Raw genomic sequence first — 27912 nt, forward strand, 5'->3', positions numbered from 1 at the left:
AGCAGGTCTTCATAAACTATAGTATCTCATTTAATGATGCTACAGAATTTCCTTTTTTCCTTGCAGCACTTTTGGTGCTCTTTCCTTTCCCTATACTCTTACACAGTAATTTTACTGTTAAAAATGACTCTTAAAAATTGCTATATGGACAATGCTGTTATGGCATGCACATATACAAGCTTACACAAACATGGGGCTGAAACACAAAAATGCAGAAGCACACTTACGAAGCGAGCTGGGTATTGTTAACCAAGTACTCCAGTGGATAGCTACAGCTAAACTTGTACAGGAGCCCAGGCAAATAGCTGATAATTGTTGGTGGGTCTGGTGTATCAATGTAGCCTGAAACATTACCTATCTGTACCACTGAGGTATTTCCATAAGCATTGATACCTCGAGCTGAGGATACCTATTGAGGAAGAGAGAACATTATTATCAGCTGAAGTTAACTGTGGAACAAAAATCTATATGACACTGATGGTTTAGCCCATAATTTAGGCTGAAATTTCTTCACTAAAACCTTCAAAAATTAGTTTAATAACATCTTCTGTGTGTCCTGTTTTTCATCTCCCTGGAATCTTGCATAAAAAATTCACAAGCTGTTCTTAGCTTTTAGATTTGAGCAACATTTGAAAAGAATTATGAATCTTGGAAGCATATTTTTGGGTAAGTACATTGTTCTCTACATACTCAATGATATTCATGACTTATTGGGAAAAACTAAAGCAACTTTTCCATTACAGTTACAAAAATATTACCTTACAATGAGCTTCAATATCCAATAAAAAGACCAATACAGAAGCAACTTTGTTCACAGAAACAATATTCTCTCACTGCTGAGCTTTGGTTTGGACACATCAAAAATAAGGTACTTTATAAGCAGACACAAGCAAAATAGTTGAACTTCGTGTGGTTTTGTTTATATTATATATTTTTAAATCTTAATTATAAACTATAAGCTGTCAGGAATTACAGAGCTGAAGAGTGGTACAAACTTAATGCCAATGCAACCTAAATTACATCCATGGGCACATTATATTCTGTATTACTCAGCTCACAGAGTGTGCAGAGCCTGTAGGAACAGGCAGCCCTCAGGAAAACTGAGGGACACTTCCCTCCTGGTATCAGCCCAGGCCCTCTCCATCTGTAGCTACTGATCTGAATAAGAGGGTGGCTTGAAAACAACTGAGAAGAAGCATAAATTCCTTTCTCAGTAGGCACATACACCACAGGGCAAATGCACATGGCACTGGACTTCTGTATAACTGTATTTGCAAAACAGATGGTCTCAGCAGCTTTAAAACACAAGGTTTCTTAAAAATGCATTTCATTATGGAAGAATCATCCTGTGGCCCACATGAGTTATAATATTTTGCAGTAAGTAGCACAGGACACACAGCAGGAATTTTGATTTCTTTGTCCACCAAAAACACACCTAAAAGACAGAAGCAGGCATGCATTTTGCCCAGAAGGTACTTAGTAATTTTCTGAATGGCACAAAAATGTTGAAAATAGAATTTTCCAGGATCTGAGTTTTGCCTAAACAGCATAGGCTAAAGTATTACCACTCTACCCCCAAAAAGTAAAAAGTTGGTTCTGCTGTATTACAGAGAGACCTGGGTTTCACACAAGTTCTGCCTGAACTATCATCTTTCCTTTGCTTTTACTGAAAATTAGCTTGAAGGTCTTTGCTGTGAAACACTGCCAAGAAGTGCAGGAGATTGTAAAACTCCCGTGTGGGGAACATGATAAGAAATGCTCCCTGTTTCTTTCTTGTCTTCATTTAGGGCACAGCATGAATAAACAGAGAGGATGGGGGGAATATTTTTGGTTATATATAAATATTTTTTGAATATATTTTTAGCAGCTGATACTTTGCATTCAGTGCAGCCTGGTGGGAGACTTCATGGAGAGCTCAAATTATTTGGATTTATCAAACTGGAGGGTCTTTTTGTTTAAACATCAAGCTCTTATGATCATGATCAAATAGCCAGTTCAGGGAGTTTACAAGGTGAACAGCTAACCAGGAACAGGAAGAAGTTGCTTCCTGGAAAATTCTTCTACTGCAAGTTATGGAGATGCTATGGTTGAAAAAGAGAGTATTGAATTGGCTGAGTTGTTTTTTTTTTTTTCTATTGAAATTTTAAAAGAAAACTCAGCCTAAGGCAAAGAGGTCACAGAGCATATCAAACATTTCAGCAAAATTATCAGCAACAAAAACAGGAGGTTTGTTATAAAAGCTGACAGGGATCAAGTACAAATAAGAATTCTGGAGAGAATAAAAGGCTTGAAAGTAATAAATTTTTAAACTTGTTTTTTTAAGTTATTCATAGGCACTTTAATATCACACAACATGATACACACAAACTGTGAAACTCTCCACTTCTACAAAATCTAAGGCATGGTCAGCAAGAATTTTATCAACACCTTGGAAAAATCTCATTCTTCCACTGAAAAAATACTTAAAATTATACTTTCTAATCAGAAGAAAAATGTGTCCCACCATGTTTTCTCAATAGTAATCAAGGTAATAAGTTACCAACTTTCTCTGGTTTTCTTTGATGGATGCAAAATGTTTCTAACTGGATAAGACAAATATTTTCTATGAAAGATACAACACTGTCAAGAGCATTCACTTGATCCTATGTTTACATAGCCAAGCTATAATTTTTCTATGACTTGGTCTTACCACTAAAGTGTTTCCACAAGATTCCAAAGTACTCAGATTGATGATGAAAATGACCACTGCTGGAAAGGTGTTGTTATTGATGAAGCCCCTGCAGTGGGCATCCCCATGTTTCCCATTCAGTGCCAGATCTGTCTCAGAATAACCAGAAAAAAGAACTGTGCAAAAATTTATCTTCATAGTAATTGTCTGTACTCCACAGAAAACATTGATATCTCGCTCAGCTGCAAGAAAAACACAGGGAAAGACATTGTAAAAAATTTGAAGTGATCATTAGACAACTATTGTAGCAGTTTGTCTAGCATTGTGACTTCCAATCAAATAAATTTTTAGATTTCAGTTGCAGCAAAATATTAGAATATAAAGGTAGGAATTGCATTATTCTGAAGAACAGATTTGACTATAATTTCACTAAAGAAAAAGCCAAGAATTAGTATAATAACATAGTGTAACCAGGAAAGAAATACATTAATCCCACAGCAAATCTTTTAGTAGTACTTTCATAAAATGAAACACTGCAACAGAGTAGAAAACAGCAAGTGGTTAAATATTTGGAGTCTGATTAAGCAGCCCCCTCTGAAACAGAAATTTCCAGCAATTTTGAGGAATTGAGAAGGCCAAGCTCTGTCTCCCAGCCCACTCTGGCATGGAAACTGGCTACATTTTTCTGAGTTGTCTGGAGTCCACTTTGTATGAGGTCACAGTCTCGGGCTGTGCAGACTTTGAAGTACAATCAACAGCTTATCAGAGTAATTTATTATGATCTCTCTAAAGTTGGTTTTTCCTCTGTTTTGGGTTTGGGGATTGTTTTTTTTAAGAACCATCAACTTGAGCTTTAATGAAAAATCAGTTGGCTCTTGAGAGACTATGATCAATACCACAAAGCATCTTGCAATCTTTCATTCTGTGCATTATGACAACACAAAAGACCTAGAAAGAAGCAGATGTTAAAACTGATCAATTTTTGAACAGCAAAAAACCATCTTCTGACAATTTGACCTTTTGAATAGAAGTTCTGAAGATTTTTATGTGCTGAATGGAAAAGCATCAGGTTCAGATACAGGCACAAGCAACAGATTGTTTTGCTTTAAAGCTCTACCATTGCTCTTCTTCTTTAAGGTCTTCTCTGCCCACAGATGACTGGGGGGGCTGTTCTGGTGTTTCCCCCAGTGCTTTACAAAAATACATACTGCATTGTGTTAAACAGAGACATTACTCCTTTATAGAACTAATTTATTACATCTGCTTAAAGATTAAGGGCTATTAAAAATTGTAGAACAACTTCAGTCAATACTGTACCATTAAGCCTGCTAAAGTGAATTGTTTCACTGCATAGTCACAGCAGAGAGGAAATGAAATTTCCATTACAATGAACTAGTTCTTCCCCCATGGTACAGGAGCACAAGCAGTTTAATTTAGACAGGTTTAATGGTGGCTTTCAAGCTAAAACCATCAAGTGCAGCAAATAACAGGCCAAACTCAGTCCTGAGCCAATGCCATGATAAATGTTACTCACTGGGTGTAAATTTGGGCAGAAAGGTACTGGAGGCAAGACAGGAGTTGAAGTGAATTGGCATGAAATTCTCCTGGTTTGTACACAGTCATAATCCAACTAATGTAATGCACAAAGATCAGGAAGCAGCATGCCTTGGTTTTCACTGCAGGAGGACTATTACAATCCATTTAATGAGTGTACAAAGGTAGAGGAACCAGTACAAACGGGGGAATGGCAAAGTGTGCATTTGTGTTTCTTGGACTGAAGCACAGCCTGAATGTAATTTGCAGGATACAACAAAGTAGCTCAGTTAATTTCATAACTCCAAGCCTTTTCAAAAGGCAGAATAATAACTTTTACCAATTAATTTACCATGACTACTAGCAAAATTATCATTTGACACTATGGGAAATGAGACCATACCATAGAAAACCAACTTTTGCATGATACAGAAGGATAAACAACCTTCCCAGACTTCGCTTTTTCTGCCCACTACTTCATGAGGAAGTATTGCTGCCAAATTAGTCCATTCTGGAAATACAACATTTTTTGTTCAGAAGTTTATCTGAAGCCAGTCCCAAACAGATTTAATTCCCTCTTAGATGTTAAATATCTAGCTCATTTCTTGACAATTTGGGAAGGTAAACACTATTCCTCTATGAGAAAAACAAACAAAGAGGAAAAGGTATTTGCATTTCTGCATTAAAAGCTTCTGATTTTGAGTCAGAGGAGAAATAGTTTGAAGGTTAGGGCACCCAAATGATGAAGCCTTAACTATAAAGGCCTCAAGTTTCCATACAGGCAAACCACTTGGTTTCTTTCTCACTCAAATCACACAAGCTCTCTATAGCCAGCAGTGCTCATGGATGTCTTTAAAGCAAGAGTGCAAAGCTCTACACAGATCCTACAGTAACAGAGACTATCTTGAATTATGGGGGCAACCACTGGGAGCTGCCCACTTCTGCTCTGTTACCCCTCCACACATTGACAACTCACCCCAGGGCAGGCAAAAAAAAAAACCCTCAGAGGATGAGAGTTTTCCACAAAACACCATTGATAAGTCATTCCATCAGAAAAGAATGAAAAGACCTGAGTGGTTCACAATCAGTTTCTCCTCATGAACCTCCTCTTTGATCAAAGCACTGCTGTGATATTGAATTAAAATGCATAGTGTTTGTGAAAAAGCTGCAGCATCTCCTTAGTCCCTAAGTTCTCAACATGCACTTAAGCCAAGAGCCCCCTGAATCAAAACTGCATGTCCCAACTGTAGACAGACTGCTATGGCTCTATGCCCCAGAAGCCCTCTAAAAGCTGCTTTACTGCAATGCAGAATTTTTTTTCCCTATGTAAGCTCTCTGAATGATGGCAAGGTCTAACCTAATTATATATTCTCTAGAACACATCCAGCTTAGGCACAAAATAATGACTGCATTTTCAGTCTACCAAAAATGGGGCTATTTTTCCTTCATTCCTGATGACTACTGCATACCTACACTCTAAAATAAACCTGCAAACTGCAGAAACAAAAGTTCTGTCTGATTGTCATCCTATTTATGCAGCACCATTCCTATGCAAGGAATCAGCTAAGCGATGAATGATAAAAGCACAAACAAATGAAAAATGGATGAGCTCCATGGTTCCTCTAGGAAGGCTTCAAAGAGGACAAACTCTTTGTTGAAGACAACTTCTGTTTCTTATCAACATTTAAAGAAAAAGAGGCGACAACTTCAACACCCAATGGCTTCTCTGGTGTCTGCACACCATGCTTGGGATTCCAGCTGACAGCAATAAAGACTACTTGTGTGGAACAAATAAAGAACAGGAAGAAAATCTATTTGTAACCAGGTCCTGTGGGTAATATCTCAGTTGTCCTTTTTGACCTCTATCTCACCTCTCCCCTTACATTTGAACCCCAAGAGGCCTGAAGCAGCATCCCCACAACCACAGCCTGAGCCAAGTGCTGGGAAAGGCAGCACAAGTAGAGTGATCCTCTTCTCCCTGCAAAGGCTCTCACCCATCTTCAGCAGCCTCTCAGCTCCACTAGCCAAGCCCATTCTGCATATTGAAAATAACACCTGTCAACTTTGGGGCAAAAAGAGTTCCTGCCTCTTACCTCCATCTCAGATGCACAACTAACCAACAGAATTATGTTTTCTTTCCTAGCTCTCAAAATCAGCAGTAAGACTGTTGATTAAATCCCGGCCTTTGAATCTTTGCTGCTTTAGATGACAAACAAGAAAAAGCAGCATTCTGCTTTCAGCTTCTATGGTCAGTGAGGGGTGATTAGAATTTACCTTTTAAAAATCTGTTTGATTGTAACCTAAACAGTTTTTCTCCCAAGTCAATGAGATTTGGCAGACATGGAATCTGATATGACTCATTTTTATGAGGCAGAACTGCAAGAGGCCCCTTAATACCCTCAGTAAGAGATGAATTCAATTTGCAGGTATCATATTGCAAATAAACATTGGCACAGAGCAGGTGCAAAAAATGACCAGAGAAAAAATTTAAAACACAAAGAGGAACATTAACCTCCCTCTATCTGTTGCAAACCTCTCAAGAGGCCTGAAACAGGGACCAAAAAAGCCACAGTAACATAAGAAACTCAAAAGGTAGCTCTGAAGCAGGTGGACAAAATTCATTCACACTTCAGAGGCAAGCCTGTAAAATTTCATGCTGAGAAGGGGAAAATAGCATATATCATATCAATGTAAATAGCTTGTGAAATACTCAGCTAAACTGTGATTTTCTCAGGAATGAACACAATATATTTGACCTTCTTTGCATGTCTTATTTCTCTGTTCTTCATGCTCATATTGATTAAGTGGCAAAGAATTAAACCCACTGTTGGTCCTTAGGTCAACGAAGCACCCAGCAGTGTGATAGTAACACAGGAATCAATAAACAGATTTGCTGCCTCCTGCTGACTTAAATTTAATAAAAGAGCTGACCCATCTTGACAGAAAAAAAACCCAAAACTTTTATTATTCAGAAAGCAACAACAGGAAAGGTATTACAGTGTAATATTACACTGAGTGCTCATTACTGAACTATTCAATTCAATCACTACCTCAGAAAAACAAGATGTGAGACAGCATTCACAGCCTTCTTTTTATTATTATTATTCTGCCCAAGATACAACTGAAGTAGGAAGTATAAGCAATGAAGCTAAAAGGATCCTTTGCCTGAGTAAACCCTGACACCATGCCACTAAGACTGACATTTTATCTCTATTTGTCATTGTACTAACAGCTCTGAACATCCAATGTCCCCAAAATGACTTAATTCCCATTTTCTTAGGGGAAGGAAAATACAACATCCATAGAAATATCCCATTGCTTCACCTGTCCCTAATCAAGGACTTAATGTTGAAGTGAGGCACTAAAATTTTGCCATGAATTTAATTTTCCTTAAAATAGATACAAATTTATTTATTTTACTAAAATAATATAATTATATTCTCTTGCCCAGGAAAAGAAAACTATAAAACCCAAACATGAAAGAATACCCAGTTAGAAGCACAAGAGTGTTAAATCTATAGGGAACATTTACAGCAATATGAGCTCTGGTGAATGTTATGGACAGTTTAGAGCTCTGGCAAAAGCAGGTCAAGCCCCACTGGTGAGTGGGGAATTGTTTCCCTTGCTACCAGGATGAATTTGACCTATTGTGCAATTAAGAAGAAAGTAAAGTGCAGCATTAGGCAAGTTCATTGTCACAAAAACAGTTAACACTCACTTAATGTGGACTCCTATCCCCAGGCTTTAGACAGATTTAAAGTTCTGTATTTAAAAATAAGCACTGCTTTGAACCAAGACAATAAAGAAGCCTTTAGAAAAAAAGTCTATTAAGCACTTACCAGGAAACCTGCTGTGGAGGTTAGCATCACAGTTGTATCCATTGAACTGAGGAGTCACTGGAAGCACTTTAATCGTCAGCAGGAGCAGCAACCATACCTGTTCCATTGCAAAACCTAGCAAAACATTAAGTGGTTATTACACACATCTGTTCACTGCGTTAAAGATTCTTACTGCAAACATTCTATTGCTCAGGAGGTGATGGTCTCCAGCAAAGGAGCTGGGGATAAAGCTCACAAGCTTGTGGGAAAGAGGTCACAGACAGCAGGGCCCATTTCTCTGCTCCTGAGTAATGTCTAACTTCTATTAACTTCTACCACTTTTAATCATAACTTGTGGCAAAATAAAAGGTACTCAAGGATAATAGAAAAGATTTTAAAAAAAAACTAACTAAAAAACTAAAGTATATTGATCTATTAGAATTGCTTGAATATTTAAATTCCAACTGTTTTATGATATTTCAGTGTAAAACTTCCTTGAGAAAGACATCTTGGCTAAAATAACATTTGTTCCAAGTCTTGGAAAACCAGAGATAAATTGTTAGCACAGCAATCTCAGGCTCAAGATCTTAGAATAAAAATCAGTTCATATCTATTTGCCAAACATTTGTTCTTCGCAGCACAAATGCAATTAAATTGAGCTCACACAAAGAGATGGTACAGACACTTGCATCTATTTGAATTGTATCTGGCAATCAGAACAAATAAATTTCTAGTGTTCTCAGTAATAATTCCTTTTGCAAGGAAAGCTCTAAGATGTAATACCTCTGGTATTTACCACAACCAAAAATAACCCAAATTTCTTATACATGTCTGCTAAAAACACCCCAAAATATTGAGATTTTTGTCAGTGGATCCAAGAGCACAAACAATTTGTTTGATTTATTTTGTTTGTTTGGGTTTTTATGTATGTGAAATTTTGTCATTCAAGAGAATATAGCTGCTGATGTAGACCTCAAATGTGGCAATGCTGCCCCTTTACTTAGACAGGAACTCAGCAATTGTAAGATGTAGGAAATTGCCTCCTCTAAGACTACAGATGATCTCTCTCCAAGTGGATAAGGAACATGTGCAAACTCCAGAGATTAGCACACCTAAATGCAGCCATGCAGCCTGGCAAGGGACTGTCCTGCATTGCTGAGAGGAGCTGGGTACAGCACATGGAGAGAATGTCTGAGACAAGCCCTCACTCTTTACTGGATCTTTCAAGGCTACACAGCACTCTGAGCTGCTTCTCCTCAATAATGTAAAGGCTTTCACTCACTTGCAAACCACGCTCATTTAATGCTCTGTGTTGAAACAAAGACCCTTAGAGGACACTCCCACATGCCTTGTCAAGGAACAAATCAACTCCAACTAAACACTGACCCAAATTCTTCTAAAAAGTCAAAGGTATGACCAAGTGTACAGCTGATGATTCCTGTGTAATTCTGCTTGGAATTGCATGGAATAAAACACAGAATTGGAAACACCAGCCTCCAGCTAAGATGTACATTTGGTGTAACTTTTGCTATTACCACATCCAAAAGCAGCTCTACCACCTAGTTCCTCACAACTTTCTCGATGTGCAAGTTACAGCAACAATGCAACCTCCTTTTTTTTTCAGATGGATAATAAATTCTGAACAGAAGCACTCTTTGACCCTTAACGCTTTTTCCATTAGATTCCTGTGGAGGTTGACAGCACTTGCAGCTAATGTTGATGAAGAATTGGGAAAACATAAGAAAGAAAAAAATTTCCAACTGGGTTGCAATGAAACCTCTGTATTTTCATGATCTCTTCACCCTGTCCATCACTTTCAGATGGAGAAGCACAGCAGTGCTTTGCTTGTTTACTATGAAAATTCATACATTATTTTGAAAGAAATATATTTTCCTTCAGAAAATTGGCATTTCTCCAGTGTCCTGGAGCCTTACCTCTACTTGTACAGCAGTTATATCAATAAACTGGGTATTACTGCTCTGTTGTATATGGGCTGGTTTCTGATGTCCATTACAATAGGACATATCAAGGGCAATTTACCAAGATTTAAATCTGAGTTTAATTTTCTAACAGCCACAGTGGTTTTCTGCTAGCAAAAAAAAAAAAAAAAAAAACCTGCTTGGAAAGAGCTTAATGAAAGATGCCACTGATAAGGCTGTAACTATTATTTTAGATGAAAAGCAGAACTTCACAATAAATCCTAAAATTTTAATTATTAAACATAACTTATACTGCTGCATTTTGGAGGAAGGATAGATGACTGCTAAGGAACAAATCTGAATTAAGACATTAAGTATTTATAGTGTTATTTCTCTAGCTACATCCAGAACAATTCAGATTTTAACACAACCAATAATGCTCTACTTGCTTTTTGGCTATTGACTCATTTGCATATGGATCAACATGCAGATCCACATCACCAATTGAGCTGAATCCTGCTGCTTTTGGTTAAATAAGCTGGGATACTGAATTATTTTTCATTTCTCAAGAAAACTGCAGGGCTAGAAAGCACCCAGAGAGGCCAAAATCACTCATCTGCCCACCCTAGACATAATTAAGGCAGTCATTCCTGCTTTTCTAGCCTGGTCTTAAAGGCCTCTACGAAGCTATTTCTCAACAGAAATTTCTAAATTTCAGCCCCCCAAATGCATAAGGCAATCTAACCAAAAGGTTTGTACCATACTGATACAACTGAACATTTTATACAATTAGAGAAACATAAAAGTTTAATCAAAATAGTAACAGGAGCATGGCATTATTGCTGGCATATGAGTATTAAACTAAAAATCCATGTACAAAACCATAAAATACCATGCAAGTGTCAGGAATGGGATGATTTATAATCCAGAAGTGAAATTCACAAGGAAGATATCTCCCTTTTTTTTTTCCTTTATTTAGTATACAATTCTTAGTATGCCTTTTTTTGAGGAAGGCACACCTTGGTGGATTCAACAAAAAAGGGTTTTTTTGATCTAAAAGATATTTGGCTGTTAAGAAGACTTCCAGGATTAAAAAGATGCCAACACATACTGCAAGGGAAGTCTGACCCTTTCTGTTCACTAAACTTTTAAACAACAAGCCTGTACCAAGTTTCACTGATGCACCAAGACTCAGGCCCTGCTCTTCCGTGCTGCCCTCACTGAAGAGCTACAACATGCACTCCTCATTGCTGTCACTTTACAAAGCCCTTGTCCCTGCTTTGATAAACTTCACCATGTCAGAAAACCTGCAGAGAATTCCCAAGTAGAGATGTTTATGATTTAATCATGACAAGCTTTTGCAGTCAAACTAGGAATTTAATTCCACTGAGAAGCTGTAGTTTGGTATAAACTCCCACTTCTTTCCTCTGTCATGACCTAATATTCATTTCTCCTCTTTCCCATCCTCTCTAGAAAGATCTTCAAAAATTTTCCATTGTCAACAGCATTCACTGATTCAGCCCTACATTTTTTATTGAAATGCATCTGTGAGCCAGTTGCAACTTCTGAGTGCACTATTATTTCAAATATTCTTCCTGTATTTTATAAGAACTTCCTATAATCCACTGCTTATTCTCAGTTTTTAATTCACAGCGTGTGGTAGTTCAGCAGAAAAATATGGTGATCTTTATGCCTTCTGCATATATCTTTCAAAAAGAACAGTTAATAGTAATAAAAATTTCCAAAAGAAAATTATAGACATGATGAGCACATAATAAGCTGGTGCCACATTTATAAATGTTTTCATATATACCTAGTAACTGCCTAAATGTTGTCTAGCAATGTACATTAGATATTTATAAGTAAAGGAATAGGAACATTACTTCTGTTCATAAAAATATTTTCAAATTATCACTATATAGTCCATCTCAGTCACCTCATGACAAAATAGTTCCTTGTCCTTCTGGCCTGCATTCATCTTTGGGCCACACTTGCTTCTGCACATGCATCCAAGATGTGAATAATTGTGGAGTGCATTTACTGTGCCACTGTCAGAACCACTTTGCTTCTAAGCATACACAAGATCCTTTGCCATCACTTAAAAGTGACCCAGTGAACAAAAACAGAAGAATATCTCTCTACCTCAAGTTCTTCAGTGGAACTTTCTCTTTTAACTTGTACATCCTATTGAAATAAATTACCCAGACCGTTTTCACTATCACCTTCCACTTTATATCCTTGGGTCTTATGAATCAGATGAAACAGGACTTGGATCTTTACAGTAACTGTTTTAAAGATAAGCCCATCAAAAGGTGATAATTACTTTTTTTTTTTCTAGTTTCTTTTTTTTAATAGAGAAAAGGACAACTGAGGTGCAAAGAACTTCAAGACATTTCAACTACAAAATTTCTGTTTGTGGATAATCTTTGGTTCTGAGACTCTGAAGCACATATAGCTTTTTTTGGAGTGTGATATCACATTTCTGACCCTAGCAAAACCTGCAAAATGTGAAAAATAAATATATAGACGTGCACACACATATATACACATGATAAATGCAAACACAGAGGCACACACATGTGCCTTGAAGTTCAATAGTTTCCTACTAAACCTATGAACAGCCTGTATGTTCCCAAAATTACCGTATTTGCAAAATTAATTTGACATGTATGAGGAAATAATAAAACTAAGAAAGTCAGAAATCAATGCATCTCAGAATGTACAAAATTGGCTGATTTTTCATACATGGAAAATGTGAAAATATTTTTGTTTCAAATAAGTAAACTAGTCTCTTCATAGCTATTCAGAACACATCAGTTGTGAACTGAATGAGAAAGACTGTGATTTAAAAAACACACATTAGTTGGGCAGAGACTGGCCTTCAGCATCAATTATGTGGCCCCAGAATGACCTGTATGTATTTCCTAGACATATTTTTCCCCTCAATTCTTGAGATTTATAAACAAGAATCCTGAACTAGCTCCATAATATATTAGATTTGCAATTAAATATTGGGTCAAAGCTTAATCAAAATTCTACCAAACCCAAACAGGAACTTTCCCTGACAAATTCTAAATCATAACTAAAGTCTCAAATGCTAAGATGTTTTGTGACTCAAGTAAGTTCCCATACTGTCCAAAGAAAATGAGACTGGAGAAGAAATTTTTTCAGTTTCCAAAAATCAAAGCTTTTGCTTTGGTTTAAACGCTTAAATTCTAGTGTAAGCTAGAAGAATTTTGAGTTATTTTCAAGTCTTTTTACAACAATCTCTTTCACAGAGCAAAAAAGCCCAAGGATCTGAGAAATTTTAAGTTTCCACAAAAGGAAGCCACATCAAAATCATTAGACTTTAATCTGAAAGACCTAAAATTTTCACCAGCACACCACAATGGGCAACTCATATTCAAGATCATAAAATATTTATATGGAAGCAATACATAGTGTTCTTATGAACTGAAATGAAATAATAATTCTAAACCCTGCTGAACACCAAAAGAATGAAAATCTACATCTGCTTCCAGAATACACAGCTCAGTATTTTTGTGAATCTTATTACTGTAGTGAGAAATAAATGTGTATGTTGGGTAAATAACAGAAGCCTTACAGCCATGCAGAGCTCTTGAATCTATAAAACCAGGTGTGTTTAGAGAGACACTAGCACAGGTCCATCTGGAGCTTCATCTCAGAGCCTCAGATAGGCAAAAATCCAGCTGAGATGCTTTTTCTGCCTGCCTCAAAACTAGGGAAATTTAATTGGAGTACCATACTGCCAAAAAGCTGTTTAAAAAAAAAAAAACCAAAACACCTAGCTTTAAACACTTAAAAACATTCCTAATAAACTTTTAAACATTGTACCTTAGCATGTCTTTATTTTCACAACCACTCCTTGGATGCACTGACATTCTTTTTTAATCTAGTCTGAAGAGAAACTGTTACGTGTATATTTACAGTGTAAGAGGAGAAAGAGTGATCAAGTGAGTACTATGCCTTTATGAAATATTTCCAGAAGATTTATACAAACACATAATACCTTCTTCCAAGGAGACAGACTACTGGGAAAATACAATTAGAAAAGTATAAATAAATCTAAACAAACTGTTCTTTGTTGAACAAGTCAGAGATCTTGACTTAATACATCTATTTAAATTTATTCACTTGCAAGTGTTGAGGTCAAGGAGTAGACTGTTTACCTGATATTCTGTGCTAAATAACAGATTTGTTCTAGTGTTTCTTACATCCACTAGTGCAATAATATTCTTCAAACATGACATTTTCCCCCTATGCTGTTCCATATTATTTTCACCATAGCTCTGCTTAGTGATGGAACAGATGAATTTTAGTCTAAATATTGCCACAATACTTGCTTTGCTGTCCCACTAAAGCAGCCTCAATTATATATTTATAACTGTCTTTGAGACATTTATTTTAACAACCTCGGAAAATACTAGCATTTTTCAAATAATGCTAATCACATCATACAATAAAAGTACATAATTATGTATCTGAGAGATAAGTTAAAAAAATCTAAGTCTTTTGACTTGAGATTTGTTTGAAATCATGTTTTCAAATCCATGATTCACAGATACCTCAATAAAGTGTGAAAACACAAATCTGCTTTAAGTTCCACATACAGAAATGCACAAAATAACATCTCCTGAGCCTCACAGAAAAGATTCATTTCTATTCTATTCTTTCAACCGGTGTGAACTAACCAGGGTTTCCCACAGGATATTTGTGCAGATACAAAGCACAGAATGATGCCAGAAAAAGCAGATTTGCAGTGAAAACTGGGCTTAAGGAAGCAATTTATGGTCAAGGCCTTGGACATGAATTAAACAATTTTGAACAGATTATCCTCTCACTTTTGCACTCTTCATATTGTCTACTGCATTAGAAAAACTTTGATATCAGCAAGATACCTGAAGAAAAAAAAACGGAAATTCAGTATAAGATTTGGAGACTATTACAGTGAGTATTCTGAAAAGATCATTTTAGCTCAAATTTGGATGCTCTTGACAAATCCAGACCTCCTTTTAAGCATTAAAATCTACATAACTTGGCTTGTTGTGCTCTGCTTTTCTTTAATATTGTGGTTTATAGCTAAACTCGTTAGTGCAACTTCAGTAGATTCAACTGAAACCCCAAGAGCATAAACCAGCTGAAAACATTGATAGATTCCCTACTGAGGTCACTGCATTTCTGACTCACATCATAAACCTAAAATAAAAATCATGCCAGATTTTCTTTATCTTACTTCAGCTACAAAATAATATAAACAAGCTGATTACAAAACAAGAGCCATCAGATAAACACCAGCTGTGCCACATTCACTTACAGACTGGCAAGCACATATAGAAGTCTCTGTAATGAACACAACTACAGTGTTTAAGATACTGTCTAGTTAATCCAATAGTGAGAAAAAAAGTGGGATGATTTAGCTCTATTGCAGCTGGTCCACATCGTGTTTCTCTCCCACTTTCAGTGGAGACACTGCAATTTGTCATTCACTGAGCCTAAAGCAAGTCCAGGATCATCTTGGACTGAAGCACAAAAGTAAAAGTTGTGTCACATCCCCTGCAAAGGTAGTGTATAAAGACTGTCCCTAAAAACTGGAACTAAGAGACTGTTCCTAAGCTTAAATACCTTCTCCATTCTTGCACATTCAGTCCACAGCTTTCCTTCTCAGACCACTGATCATTATGGGGGTTCCATCAGCTAGCAAATTTACAGAGACTGTCAAATCATCTGATACAGGCCCCTGAAGTGTCAGCACATTCTACTGGCCTTCAGTCACCTCTAACCACGGTCTGGATTCACACACTGATCTAGCAATGAGATGCTCTTAATCCTATAGCCTGACCCCAGAGCCCTGGGCACATGGGCAGATAAAGATCTAAATGAGTATCATTCTACTTAATTACTCTTTTTATGCTTTTTGAAGAGAGCAATATAAATATAAATCTTCAGTAAAATAATGTCTGATGCTACTAGTAAGTAGATTATACTGCAGCCATCTGTTTGCAGCTTGAAAAGTTACCAGGAAAATAAGACTTCCCTGACAAAAAGTACCAAGAGTTTATGCCATCATGATTACTTCAATTTCCTCACTTTTAGAAACAACAATTAAGCAGTAAGGATGTAGAATAACACTGCTGTAGAGTGCAACTCTATCTAATCCTTGTAAGTTAAACAAATTTGTAGTAAATAATGCTGCTAATATCTTGGTCAAAGAAAGCATGTATTACCACAGATTTCATAAACTGTGAAATTAAATTCCAAGATTTATATTTAAAAAGAAAAATTATTTTTATTGTGGAATAGAAGAGATTCACTTATGGCTATTTCTTTCATCATGTTTCAAGTCCATGTTGTAGCCATTTGAGACTTAAAACAAGATTTGAAGCAATTTTTGAGCCAACCTGTAAAACAAGCCTGAGGCACATTGCTTAAGAGCTAGCTGGAAGAAAACAAACCATTGTGCACTGGTAAAACCATTCTTTGATCAAGAATATGCAAGCAGGGCCAGCATTCCTATCTTCTGCAGCTCCTAAGGTTTTCCCCCACAGTACATGAGGTAATTATAGTAACTATGTCAATTTGGAAGTATCAGTTCATCAGCTTAACCAAAGACTAGATTTCAAATCCCTGGGATCTTCACTGAAGAATATATCACTGTTATTATTACTTTTAAAATAAACAAAAGTGGTGCAATTACCATGTCCAGCCAGCTTTGTGACCAGAAACAATGCAATTTCCAATCAACAAACTCCTGTTATTCAATTGCTATGGAGCCAGATAAGAAGTTCTGCTTATCAAAATTTTCCTCCATCAATGCAATGATTGTGGGAACAGGCTGACTGACACCACATGTTGGATAACATTGTCTCCTTCAAGCAATTGATTGTCTCCCTCCTGAAAGCAACACGAGTGGGTTTGACACACACAGATAGCCTCCACATTGCACAGGGCTTATAACCTTCCTCCCCTAGCATTAACAGCACAAGTCTGGCCTGGGTACCCCTGGGTAAAATCTAAATTGCAAAAGTCAATCACAGCTGGATGCCAACGCCTTCATGTTTGCATCAGCCATTCCCTGCACAATTCTCTCCCAACAAACTACTGCTGAGATTTCCTAGTGGAGTTAAATTTGTCAGACAGGTGACAAAGTAAGAATTTTCTTTTAAAAGTAATGAATACTGTGATATTAACCAATATTTGAGTAAGTTCTAGTTGGCTGACATGGTGGGCACTTACCCAAATCCCCTGTAGTTGTTGAGTCAGCTGTACTCCATCTATCCCGTGCTCCTGCATGTGATCAACTGTACAACTCCTCTGCCCTGCAGAACTTTTTCAGAAAATACTCTGAGCCTGTGGATGGAGAAAAAGAGACACTCATTATGAAAATTCTTTTTAAAATAGGTCTGGATTTCAGATGGGAAAATTTGACAGGTCTCAGAATACTTTACAAGCCTGTTCATCATCAGAATGAAACCTGAGTAGGTTCTTTATGGTGGCTTTTTTCAATCCTCTGCCTGTTTTTTTCTTGCAGGCTTTTGATCTGCTTCTCTCCACTTGTATGAAGAAATCCAGAGGACCATGTGAGGCAAACAATCAACCTGGAGAAATTATTCTGTCATCAGCTTGTTGAGGGAAAACCTTGTCTGGGGTGGGAGGAAGGAGAGAGATGGAAGCATTGAGATAGGATCAGTAACTAAACTGCAAGGCTATCAATGTACCGTTGTGTGTTGTGAGAAGTGTCTCTTTTTTTTTTTTTTTTTCAGCTCTGGGCTAAACTCATAGTACTAAACAAAACAAAAGCAAAAAGAGCAACATTTCACGCTGTGATGAAAATGTGATATAGGGGTGTCATCATGAATACAGGTGTCAACAGAATGATAATTACCAACAGGACATCAATGCACACAAAGCCAAGTGCACACAAAGGCAAAGATCAAGCTGCTAGAAACTAAGCCTGCTTCATAATATCTACTCCTCTTTTTCTGGCATTTGGAGGGGGTAGTTAAACTCCCATTTCTGGCATTAGACTTTTTTCCTCCTTCTGCCCACTCCCTTCAGTTTATATTGTAACCATCCATGCCTGGTATCTTTTATTACACCTTTGCCAGGGAAAAACAGTAGTTTGTAGGCTTTTGCATCATAGAGACAGCTTTGAGGTGCCTGGATTTGTTGGAATGTGGGGCAGTTTTTAGAAGAGAAAAGCCCTGCCTCTACCATGCCCTCATTTTGGCCAGCTCCTCTTTAACATCAAAGTGCTGCAGAGTACTCTGCATACATTGGTGGCAACCCGGGCAGATCCCACAGAGCAGACATGGCAGAACCAGCACTGACATGATGCACTGACTCATCTCCTCCTCATCATCCTGCAGGGTCAGGGCAGTGACAGAGGAAAGCAGATTTTCCTCCTAACACTGAAGTGTCCCACAAATCCAAACTAAAATTTCTCTATATAATATCATTTTCACAAATAAGTGCATTTAAAGAACAGTTTAACCTTGAGTTGGTTTCCAAAATGGGAATCTCTATTTAAGTTGTTTTATTATTTAAGACATGTCCAATACCAAAAGCCATCCCTTGCCTTTTGGTCTTCAGATGAGATTATGGAAAACATCATCATAAATCACTGTGCAATTTCTGTTTCCACAGATAGCAATCGCAGCTTCTGCAACACCTGGTTTTCCTCCCTCTGCAGGAGTATGTACACAATGAAATCCTGACAGGTGTCATCCCACCTTTTCCTTGCTGCAGACTGTTTTTCTATCAAATAAAGCAGATAAAGCACAAGACTGTGGGACAGGTCCATATTATGTGAGATTTACTCGAGGAGCTAGTCACCAGCAGCTGCCCATGGAGGAGCTGTGGCTGTGCTCTCCTGAGAGACACAGCTCTCCCCAAAAGCTGTAGGAGCAGCTTGGCTGAGGTGAGCACACTTCTCCCTGCCCACATGTGTGAGCAGAAGTGGGTTAAAATCTGGCTGGGCAGCACAGCCCCAGTGTCTGCATCACCTTAATCCCAGCAGGTACAGCACCCCTGTGAAAGTCATGGCTGACAAGCACCTCTCACCTTATCCCTCTCAGGGAAACAGGGATTAGCTACATGTTCCCAGCCCCTAGCAGCTTTTGCCACCTGGAAGGGCATCAGTTTTCCCCTCAGCTTATCAAAACCCCATAGGCAGGGTGAAAAACAGCCCAACATGTTTCACCATTAAATGACTGCTCTTATTTATAGGAAGATATCAATCAACAATCCCTACTCTTTGTGAAAACAAGCCCTTCACTGCTACAACACTGCACCTATAAGTGACTTGAAAGAAATACCACACACCCTCAAAAATCCAATTTTCCTTTTCAAGTACCCTATAGAGAATTCAGTAATTCCCCTGTTATATAATATGTTATTTCCCTATTATTTACATTTAAAATAAAATTAAATCCCTGAGTTCTCTGACAGGAAAAAAAATACTATTTCATCATTACGCATTGAGAGAGTGTGCCCCTAAATATTTGTTTCTCTAATCTAAGAGTGCATTCATAAGGGAAACTATTTTCATTCTATAATATTAAATGATTTTGAAAGTTTCCAGTGTGATTTCAAACAGTTACTCTGTCCAGAACAAATATAAGACACAGTTCTATGAATAGATCATAACAAGCTTTCCAAATGTAACTCATTATGAGTAAGAGACATCTTGCTCATTTCCAAATTAAAAATCTGTCTTTGTTCCACAAATCCCTCTGCCTGTCTCACTCATATTTCATGTATTATTTGAAATTAAACAATTCTAAACCATAATTTTTGAGGATATTTGGACACGGTTTGATTACTAATTTTATCAATTAGCTTCTAAGGAACTTTCTCTTTTCATATAGAAAGATATAACACATAAGCAAATTATTTTTCCCTCTTCTCCAGGACTTAGAAAGCCTCCACACCTTGCCACCCATATGTAAATACCTGTGAGGAGACAGAGAAACTGCAAGATAATAGAAAAATTCAACAAAGAAGAACAAATTTCAAATAAAATGTAATGCCCAAAGATTTTTCACTAGTCCACATGCAAGCCAAATTCTATTGCTGCTTTGCCCACAATGTAATTACATATTTTGTCAGATTTGCAATTATCTTAATAAAAGTTAGATAATATAATCCTTTATTATTAACCGGGGGGGGAAAGCCTGTGTTTTATCACTGTTATCCTGTTATAGACAGCTCTGGAATCAGCTTCAACTTGCTTCAACTAAACACAGACCACATCAGAACTACACTGCTAATGTGAAATTCTACAAGCCTTAGCCAGATTGCTAGCTTGAAGCACAGGGGCTATTTCAAAACAAAATATTCTTCACTGTCATAAGCCATATGAAATTGCCATTCTCAGTTTAAAAGTGAAATGCTTTGCTCTGTGAAGAGGGATTCTGGGTTTTTGTTTTTGGGTTTTTTTTTTTTTTTTTTGGAAATGGGCTCTGAAGGTGCACAGTGATTCCTGAAGCGTCCATGAAATGAGTTCTGCAGCCTAAATCACCTCCTAATGGAACAATTCAGCCAAAGCACATCTCCATTGTCTAGGAACAGAGGAAGTGTTATACACAATTAGATAAGTAATGTTTCTATTCATATGCTTTTTGTAGAATATATGTCAACATCAAATGTTTAAAATATGTCTGAAAAAAATTATGATTGTTAAAAGAACAACCTCAGCTGTCAAACACAAACAAGCAAATCTTTCTGACAGAATAACCTGTCAAAGTTTAGCATATTTTTGGAACAAATGTCTGTGTAAATAGACTTGTATTTGAGAGTATTCTCACAGATTCCCTCTCTAGACATCATCATCCCTACTCAGTTCTTCTGACAGCAAAATTTTGGAAGCCTCCAAACAGCCCCACATTGCTTCTCCACTTGTTTTGTGTTTCTCATAGCTGTATTCATCTGCATTTAAACTCCCCACACACTTGCTTTTCTAGGCATTTTTCAGTATTAAGTCCACATTAAGCCTCTTGATATAAGCAATTCACATTACTACCCAGGTTTCTTTTCTAAAAGATCAGATTTAATTTGAATCCCAGATAAACTGGATCAACAACTTATATAATTCTTACTACACCTAATCAATGTGTGCTGTAGTCACAAGGAAAAAAAAAATCAATACTGCATGAGAGATTCCTCCCTAGTTGTAATCAAATATACTCACACAAACATATGGCTTAAAAATTGTCATGGCTGTTTATATTATCGGCATCTAGAGAAAGTGCACACCAGTTTTAACTGAATACTATTCAACCTCAAAACTATCCAGTTCACTTTCTATTTTGCCAAAGCAACTGTAATTTAAATCTCTCTAATGCAAGCAGTTAGCAGAATAGAGAGCACAAGTGAGAAAAATAATAATGAAATTATACTTGCACTGAAACATCACAGAAACTAAATCCAGTTAGGCCAAGTTTTACCAAAGGCAAAAACATGACCTGAACAGATTGTAAACAACCCTGGTATCAGTTTTATTTGGGTACAGACCATAGAACTGGGATAGAAAAAAAATCCCTGTAAGTTTTACTAGCATATAACATCATACATCAAAAGACCAACATGTTTCAGTATTAGCAGAGGTGAATGTGAATTAGAAATGGCTGAGGTTACAAACTGGGAATTGGAATAAAAAATACATACAAGAATTCTTCAACTTCTCTGGATTTATGCAAACTTGCCTGCTCAGTAGTAACAAATACATACTCCCCATACTTTAGAGCAGCATTAAAACCAGCTCGTTTACTGATTGAAAATTCCTTTTTATTTCACAACCCTGCTTTTTAGTTTTAGATTTTTAAGCTCCTACTGGCAGAATCTACATCTGACCTACATCTACACTGCAGATGACCTTAGCTCACCTGTGGTTGTTTTGGTTATAAGTTTTCATGTTGACAATTACTGACTTGACAGCTGAGTGTGAAAATAAATCTGGAATTCAGCTTTCCCCTGGATTACATGTAAAATTTTTTTGTCCTAAATCTAAAAAAAAAAAAAAAAACCCAAAAAAAACCAAAAATAACCCAAAAAACAAATCACCATGTTTCCATTTGCCATCTTATCTCCAGTCATAGAAATTTACACTTTCACATTAGACACTAGTTTGTTTTTAAGTCTATGATTCCTAAATATGCATACTCTTTTTGGTAGCATTAGATGAACCTTAAACACTACACATTTGTATGTAACAACTGAGGCACTCTCCTTTATGAACACATTTCCACATCCCAGCCAAACCTACATTCTTTGTTCCTATCATAGATTATATTTAATTTTTCAGTAGTTAAAGCAATTTTTTCTTCTTCAGAGGCCCCCTCGTCCCTCAGATGAGAAAGAAAGGTGTCTTTGACCTGAAAGGAACATTCACCTGGTCCTCTTGCTTTACAGCATAGCCTTTTTCCTTGTCTCCCTCTGCCATTAGCTTCTTCAACTAAATACAGATGTCACCAGCCTTTCTTTAGAAAAGGGAAATAAGTGTCCCATTAAGTGCTTAGAGGAGCGGACAGATTCTCCCATTCAGCTGGTTCCCTACACACTTGCTGGTGCTGAACAGCAAATCTTCTATTTCTGAGAAAGGGCTATCACAGAGAGGTCATTTTCCTCTAAGTGGTTTCCTTATTTCATCTGTTCTCAAGTTTAGTGTTAAGTTGCTGAAAGATTACCTCATTCATATGATTGCAAGCCTGTTCGCCTCCAGAGTGTAAGGCCAATGAGGCAATAATTATTTGTTGGAAAAATACAGGTAGTTTAGCTTGCATTGCAAAGAAATATGCCTGAAGTTGTCATTATTCCAGGGACAAATCCTGAGACCTTTATTTCCTTTTCAAAGAGTCAAGCCCTGCTCACAATGGTGAAAAATTACATGCAGATAGTCCCAGCTTCTGCTCCTGCTCAGTGAGAGCCCAAAGCGAACTGGGGCAAAGGGGCTGCCTGACAAGCACTGCTGCAGACCATGTCTGCACCCACAGCCTGGGGCTTCTCCAAGATGGGAAGTAATCACCAAGTAAGGTAGGACGAGAGTTTGATGTACTTTAATACACCAGTGAAGCTCCCCAGGCCAAATGGTTCCCCCCACATCCTTTGGCATAAGTGTTTTTTTTTTTCAGCTTTAGAAGCTTCTTTTGGGAGTCTCTTATTTTTGGAGGAAGGGGGGATTTAGGCTACTTATTTTCAAAATGAAAAAAAAAGCAACTGCTGCATTAGGGGGAATAATGCAGATTTTGCCATGTTTAGTCAGTCAATTCATGGACAGATTTCTAAGACCATTTTTGATAAGATTTTTCCCAGCCAAATGCAGTCACTGCTGTAGTTGCTAGGACAATTTTCTATAATTTAATGCAAAGTTAAAGCTTCAAAATAATAAAACCATTAAATGTCAAGAAACTCTAATAAAGGAATAAAAAAAGGATGACAGAGATCAGAAAGATTCTTCCACAGAAGAGCCTTGACCCATTCCTCCTAGGTTCCACCCGCTCTCAAAATACAAAAGCAGCAAACTGCCCCTAGAAAGAAAAAAAGTTTCCTACACAACCCCTATGAACTGCATTTAAGATGCATGTTCATTATTTTGCAGAAGGAATGTTCAGCAGGATCAATATGCCATCAAGATAAAAGAAGAGTATAAATTGTCCTAAGAGTTGGTCAGAATTTTCTTTACTGTCAGCTAGGGAATTAAAAACAGGGCAGGAGGCATATTAAAACTGTGCTTTTATAAGCCTAATCAGTAGGCTGGAAAATGAGTTTCACAAAGAGATAATGAGCTCCCAAATCATAATTTGCCAAGGGTGCATCGATTTTCACTCTTCTTGAGATCATTTACGAGCCCCCAGCACAAGAACACCTTTCTGCCCCAAGGTCTCACCAAGCAGGGGTGTGTGCCAGAGCAGCTCTCCCTGTGCAAGGAGGAGAACCAGCTTAGTGGCTGCATCAGCTAAAAAGGACATGACTTTGGATCCACTCAAGATGGACATTTCATGGTCATTATCAAAGCTGACAATGAAAACATTTTCATGCCCTGTTGAAAAAATATTAGCTTTCCCTCTTAAGGATCTTCACAGATATGGCAAAGAGCTAATCATAATAAGTTGAGGATAAAATCAGTGATGCTGTGGTTTTACCAAGACTGTGTTCTCATCCCACTCCATTTCAGAACTATTACAGCATTTACCCAGGACACAGGAGAGCAGACTGAATGTCCCTCCTCCAGCTCCACCTTGGGGACCACTCCATTAGGTCAAAGGATGGAATCCCTGGGTTAGTGACAACAGGTTTTGTCCCCACCAGCTCACACTAAACTGGCTATACAAAGTCTCTAATGCCAATTACAGCAAATGAAAGAATAATCCAGCTTGGCATATGTTCTAGATCAGTGCCTAAAGCACTGTCCTGAAAAACCAAGTCAAAATAAAGCTCTCAGACTACAGAAGCATTAAACCTAGGTCTTCTACATCTCAGTCAAGCAGCCAGACCCCTCAATTAACAGAGAGGAGCTACTGCAGAGGCAGCTTTCTATCATGGCCACCAAACTTTTTTACAAAAACACAGTCAGTCTTTTCATTCAAGTTGACATTTGATTTCTTCTAAGGTAACACACAAAATTCTTATACATATCTATGCTCTTGCTACCATGAGTCAGGCTTGTTTTCCTCTCCCACCCATACATCACCAATCCACAAATGCCCTATGCTAAAAGGTCTCACTGGATTTTTTTCAGGAGAAAGGTTGGAATCAGAGACAGCAGTCTTGTCATCTGAATCCTCTACACATTATGTCATTTTAATTCCTCTATAATTCGTATTTAGAGTTAAGACTTATGTGTACAAAATTCAATGTTAACTCCTCTCACTTCACCCTCCAGTGCTCTCATTTTATTTGATTGCACCCCAGTCTTTTCAGCAATTTAGAATGACTGGGTATTAATTGTCTATTACATCACCTCTTTGCTTTGTAGCAGGCACAATTTTCTCTTGTAAAGACTTTTCTTTATCTCAGGACCTGGTTAGATTCCAAGGGAGCTATTTGTTTGTCAGGGCAAAATTCAATAAAAATATGTTGTTTATCTTCAGGAGCTATTTATCTTCTGCTAGAGAGCAGAGTAATTAAAAAATGGTATAGCTTGGGGAAAGTGAATAGGTTGCTGAGTTGATTTTTTCTGTTTAAATTTGGTGTTGTACTCCAAAGTTCACTAGTACTTCAAAATCACTTTTGCTTTAGCAAAAGGCACAGAATTTTAAGAGGGGCAGTGTTCAAATCTTTGGACATATCCTTTCTTTTTTCTATTCTGTCAAATCTCTGAACAAGTCAGATATTCCCCAAGTTGTTCATTTCAGTGGAGAATGAGGATTATGTCCCTTACCGAAGTAATCAGTCAAAAAAGACTGGATATTTCTGTGGGGGAGTGGGAGGGAAGGAACCTGTTAACTCTGTCTGATTGCTTGAATGTGCATTTTTAATAGCACAGTTTACCTCCCCAGGCAAGAAACAACGTACCCCACATTCTTCATTGAGAGAACTCAGAGCTGACGCTTCCCTCCTTTGTTCACTAGCTGAACATGCCCATCACCAGACCTTAGCAATCCATCTGAATTGTTAAAAATATTCCCTACTTAAACTGCCTTTATCTGAAATACTCTGAACTTCTTTTCTCTGACTAAGCACTGGAACAGGTTGCCCAGAGAGGCTGTGGAGTCTCCCTCACTGGAGATATTCCAGTCCCATCTGGACAAAATCCTGTGCCCTGGGACAACCCTGCTTGATTCCAGAGGTTAGACCAGATAATCCATTGTGGCCCTTTCCAACCTATCCAGTCTGTGATTTTGTCCCTTCTTTGCTGTTGCATTACAAAAGTCTGCAAGGCAACTTCTCAGGACTGAAAATTAAAACTTACCGGTGATTCAGCATTACACATCTTAATTTTCATCTCCCTCTATGCAAAACAAGCGTAAAAAGTTACAAGCTTAAGTTCTAAATTTCGTACTCATTTCCTAGAGAAAACATAGAAGAAATGAATGCTTGCAAATCTTCATTAGTCTTTACATTATGGAAAGATACTGTAGGCTAAACATCAGAATTACCTATTAAATACCATAGCAACAGATCAAAGTATGTGTTAGCATACTAAACTAAAGCATGGCAAAAAAAAAATCTAAAAAAAAAAAAAATAACTTGTCATTAAATATACGTTAAAATAATCCATAAAATCAAAAAGTGAGGAAAATATATCCTCTCAAGAACTACAGATCCACTTGATCTATTTCTTTCCTTACTATTAAGTCCACTGCATTATTTATTCATTCAAGTGCTTTAATCAAGATAACCACTCAGAAGTCGTTTGATTTAAAAGTTTTGTTACTGCTAAACACAGCAGCAACAGATCACAACAGTTTGCAGCCCATGGTTATGTGTGGCAGCATAAAAAGCTTGCTGTACTGAGAACACACTGCATGGCTACAGCCAACAAAGACATCTGGGGGTGTCAAAGGAGATTTTTATCCTTCTTTGTAAATAAATACTGTTGTGAGAGACAGCCCTTCCCCTTTTGCACAGCACCAGGACCCATACAAACCACACCAAATAAGTTTTGAAAGTTTATTCTGCAAGATGAGACAGTGCTTAACTTCAGCACGTTTCAAGCATAGAGCTCTACCCATGGGAGCCAGGCTGCAGCAGCAGGGGACCCCAAGCATCATTTTTAAAATCTACCCAGAGACCAGGTAAATACCCAGCACATTTACATGGATAAAACATGCTCTATTGTGCCTACACAACTTGCACAAGTGTGGTTGGGCTTTTGATTGCCGAGCAGCAGTGGCTGAAACGATGCAGGGATAACCACAGACTCTCATATTTGTTACCAGCTACACAAGGACAACAGTTCTTACCAAAACACGGCTTTTTAGGTAAATTTCTTTTTCTATGCATTCTCACACTGAAGAGTCTCCTGTATGTTATTGTTTGTAAAGATATTTATTCTTTTCTCTACACTTTTGTAAGCAGTGAAAACAAAATCAGATTAAAGGGAACAAAACACTAGCATGTCGGTCATTGAAAATATCTCAAGTAAATGTTAAATAAATCATTAAAACAGCATCAGAGTTTGGGTTTGGGTTTTTTTTTTTTTTTAGCTTGATACATCTGAAAGATTTTTTTCAGAAACTAAATTCCACAGAACATTTGGAACTTCATTTCCATTTCAAATCGGGGTGCTGGAGAAATAAAGAGATCGTTTTTCTAAAATAAGTGTTGGGAAGTTCTGTGAAATGGAGAAATCCATTTCTCAGCCAGCTGGCTCCATCAGATCTCTTTCTGAAATCAAGCCACTAAGAGATACAAAAACTTTTAAGTAACATAAAAAGGAATACATTGAACACTTCAGCTAAATTGGAAGACAGACGGCTTTAAAATTAGAACAGAGAAAAGAACATATGAACAACAATGGGTCACAAAACAGAGAAAAAGCAAGAACCTTAGCAATACTATTCCTGAAGAAAATACAAATCACGGCTTCAAGAGAATCCTTGTAGCAATGAAGATCTGCAGATCTATGATTAACTTAAAAGAAATGCTGGAGAAAACTAGAAAGCTCATATCAGGTTGCAGAGCTGCAGAAAATGAAGATAACATTATAAAAATCTGCCCAACACATGCACACAAACTCTGCTTATGCAATAAATCTTTTTATAAATTAAAAAAAAAATATATAATTTCCTCAACAGGACCGATGTACAACCTCAGAGACAATCACATAAGGGACAGATAGTCACTGTTTTGATGTCAAAATAGATGTAAGCTCGTGGCAACATTACCAATAATAAAAAATGGAATCTGAGTAAAGCAGATGAAAACTCTTACTAAAATTATATACAACTGTAACCAGTGGTGATTATAACAATCTTTGAACAGTGGCATCAGGATGTGATCTTTTATGTTTTAA

At 37.3% G+C, this 27912-nt stretch overlaps 1 protein-coding gene across 4 annotated transcripts in view; it reads right to left on the minus strand.

Moving 5' to 3' along the window:
• The window catches only part of ZPLD1 (zona pellucida like domain containing 1), a 69336-nt gene that overhangs the window by 12421 nt on the left and 29003 nt on the right, over positions 1-27912 (minus strand). Inside the window, exons 2-7 of one of the 4 annotated variants that reach the window (XM_079314336.1) lie at positions 17431-17599; positions 17193-17306; positions 9954-10108; positions 8041-8154; positions 2690-2910; positions 228-409 (exon numbers count right to left, since the gene is read on the minus strand). In XM_079314336.1, the coding sequence (XP_079170462.1) occupies positions 228-409; positions 2690-2910; positions 8041-8146 (509 nt within the window). In that variant the 5' untranslated portion in view covers positions 8147-8154; positions 9954-10108; positions 17193-17306; positions 17431-17599. Of the gene's footprint in view, positions 1-227; positions 410-2689; positions 2911-8040; positions 8155-9953; positions 10109-17192; positions 17307-17430; positions 17600-21841; positions 21933-27912 lie in introns of those variants that run through there. The other 3 variants (XM_079314334.1, XM_079314333.1, XM_079314335.1) reach the window with 3 other exon arrangements.

The sequence above is a fragment of the Erithacus rubecula genome (genome assembly GCF_903797595.1).
Source record: "Erithacus rubecula genome assembly, chromosome: 1".
NCBI classification, from domain to species: Eukaryota; Metazoa; Chordata; class Aves; order Passeriformes; family Muscicapidae; genus Erithacus; species Erithacus rubecula.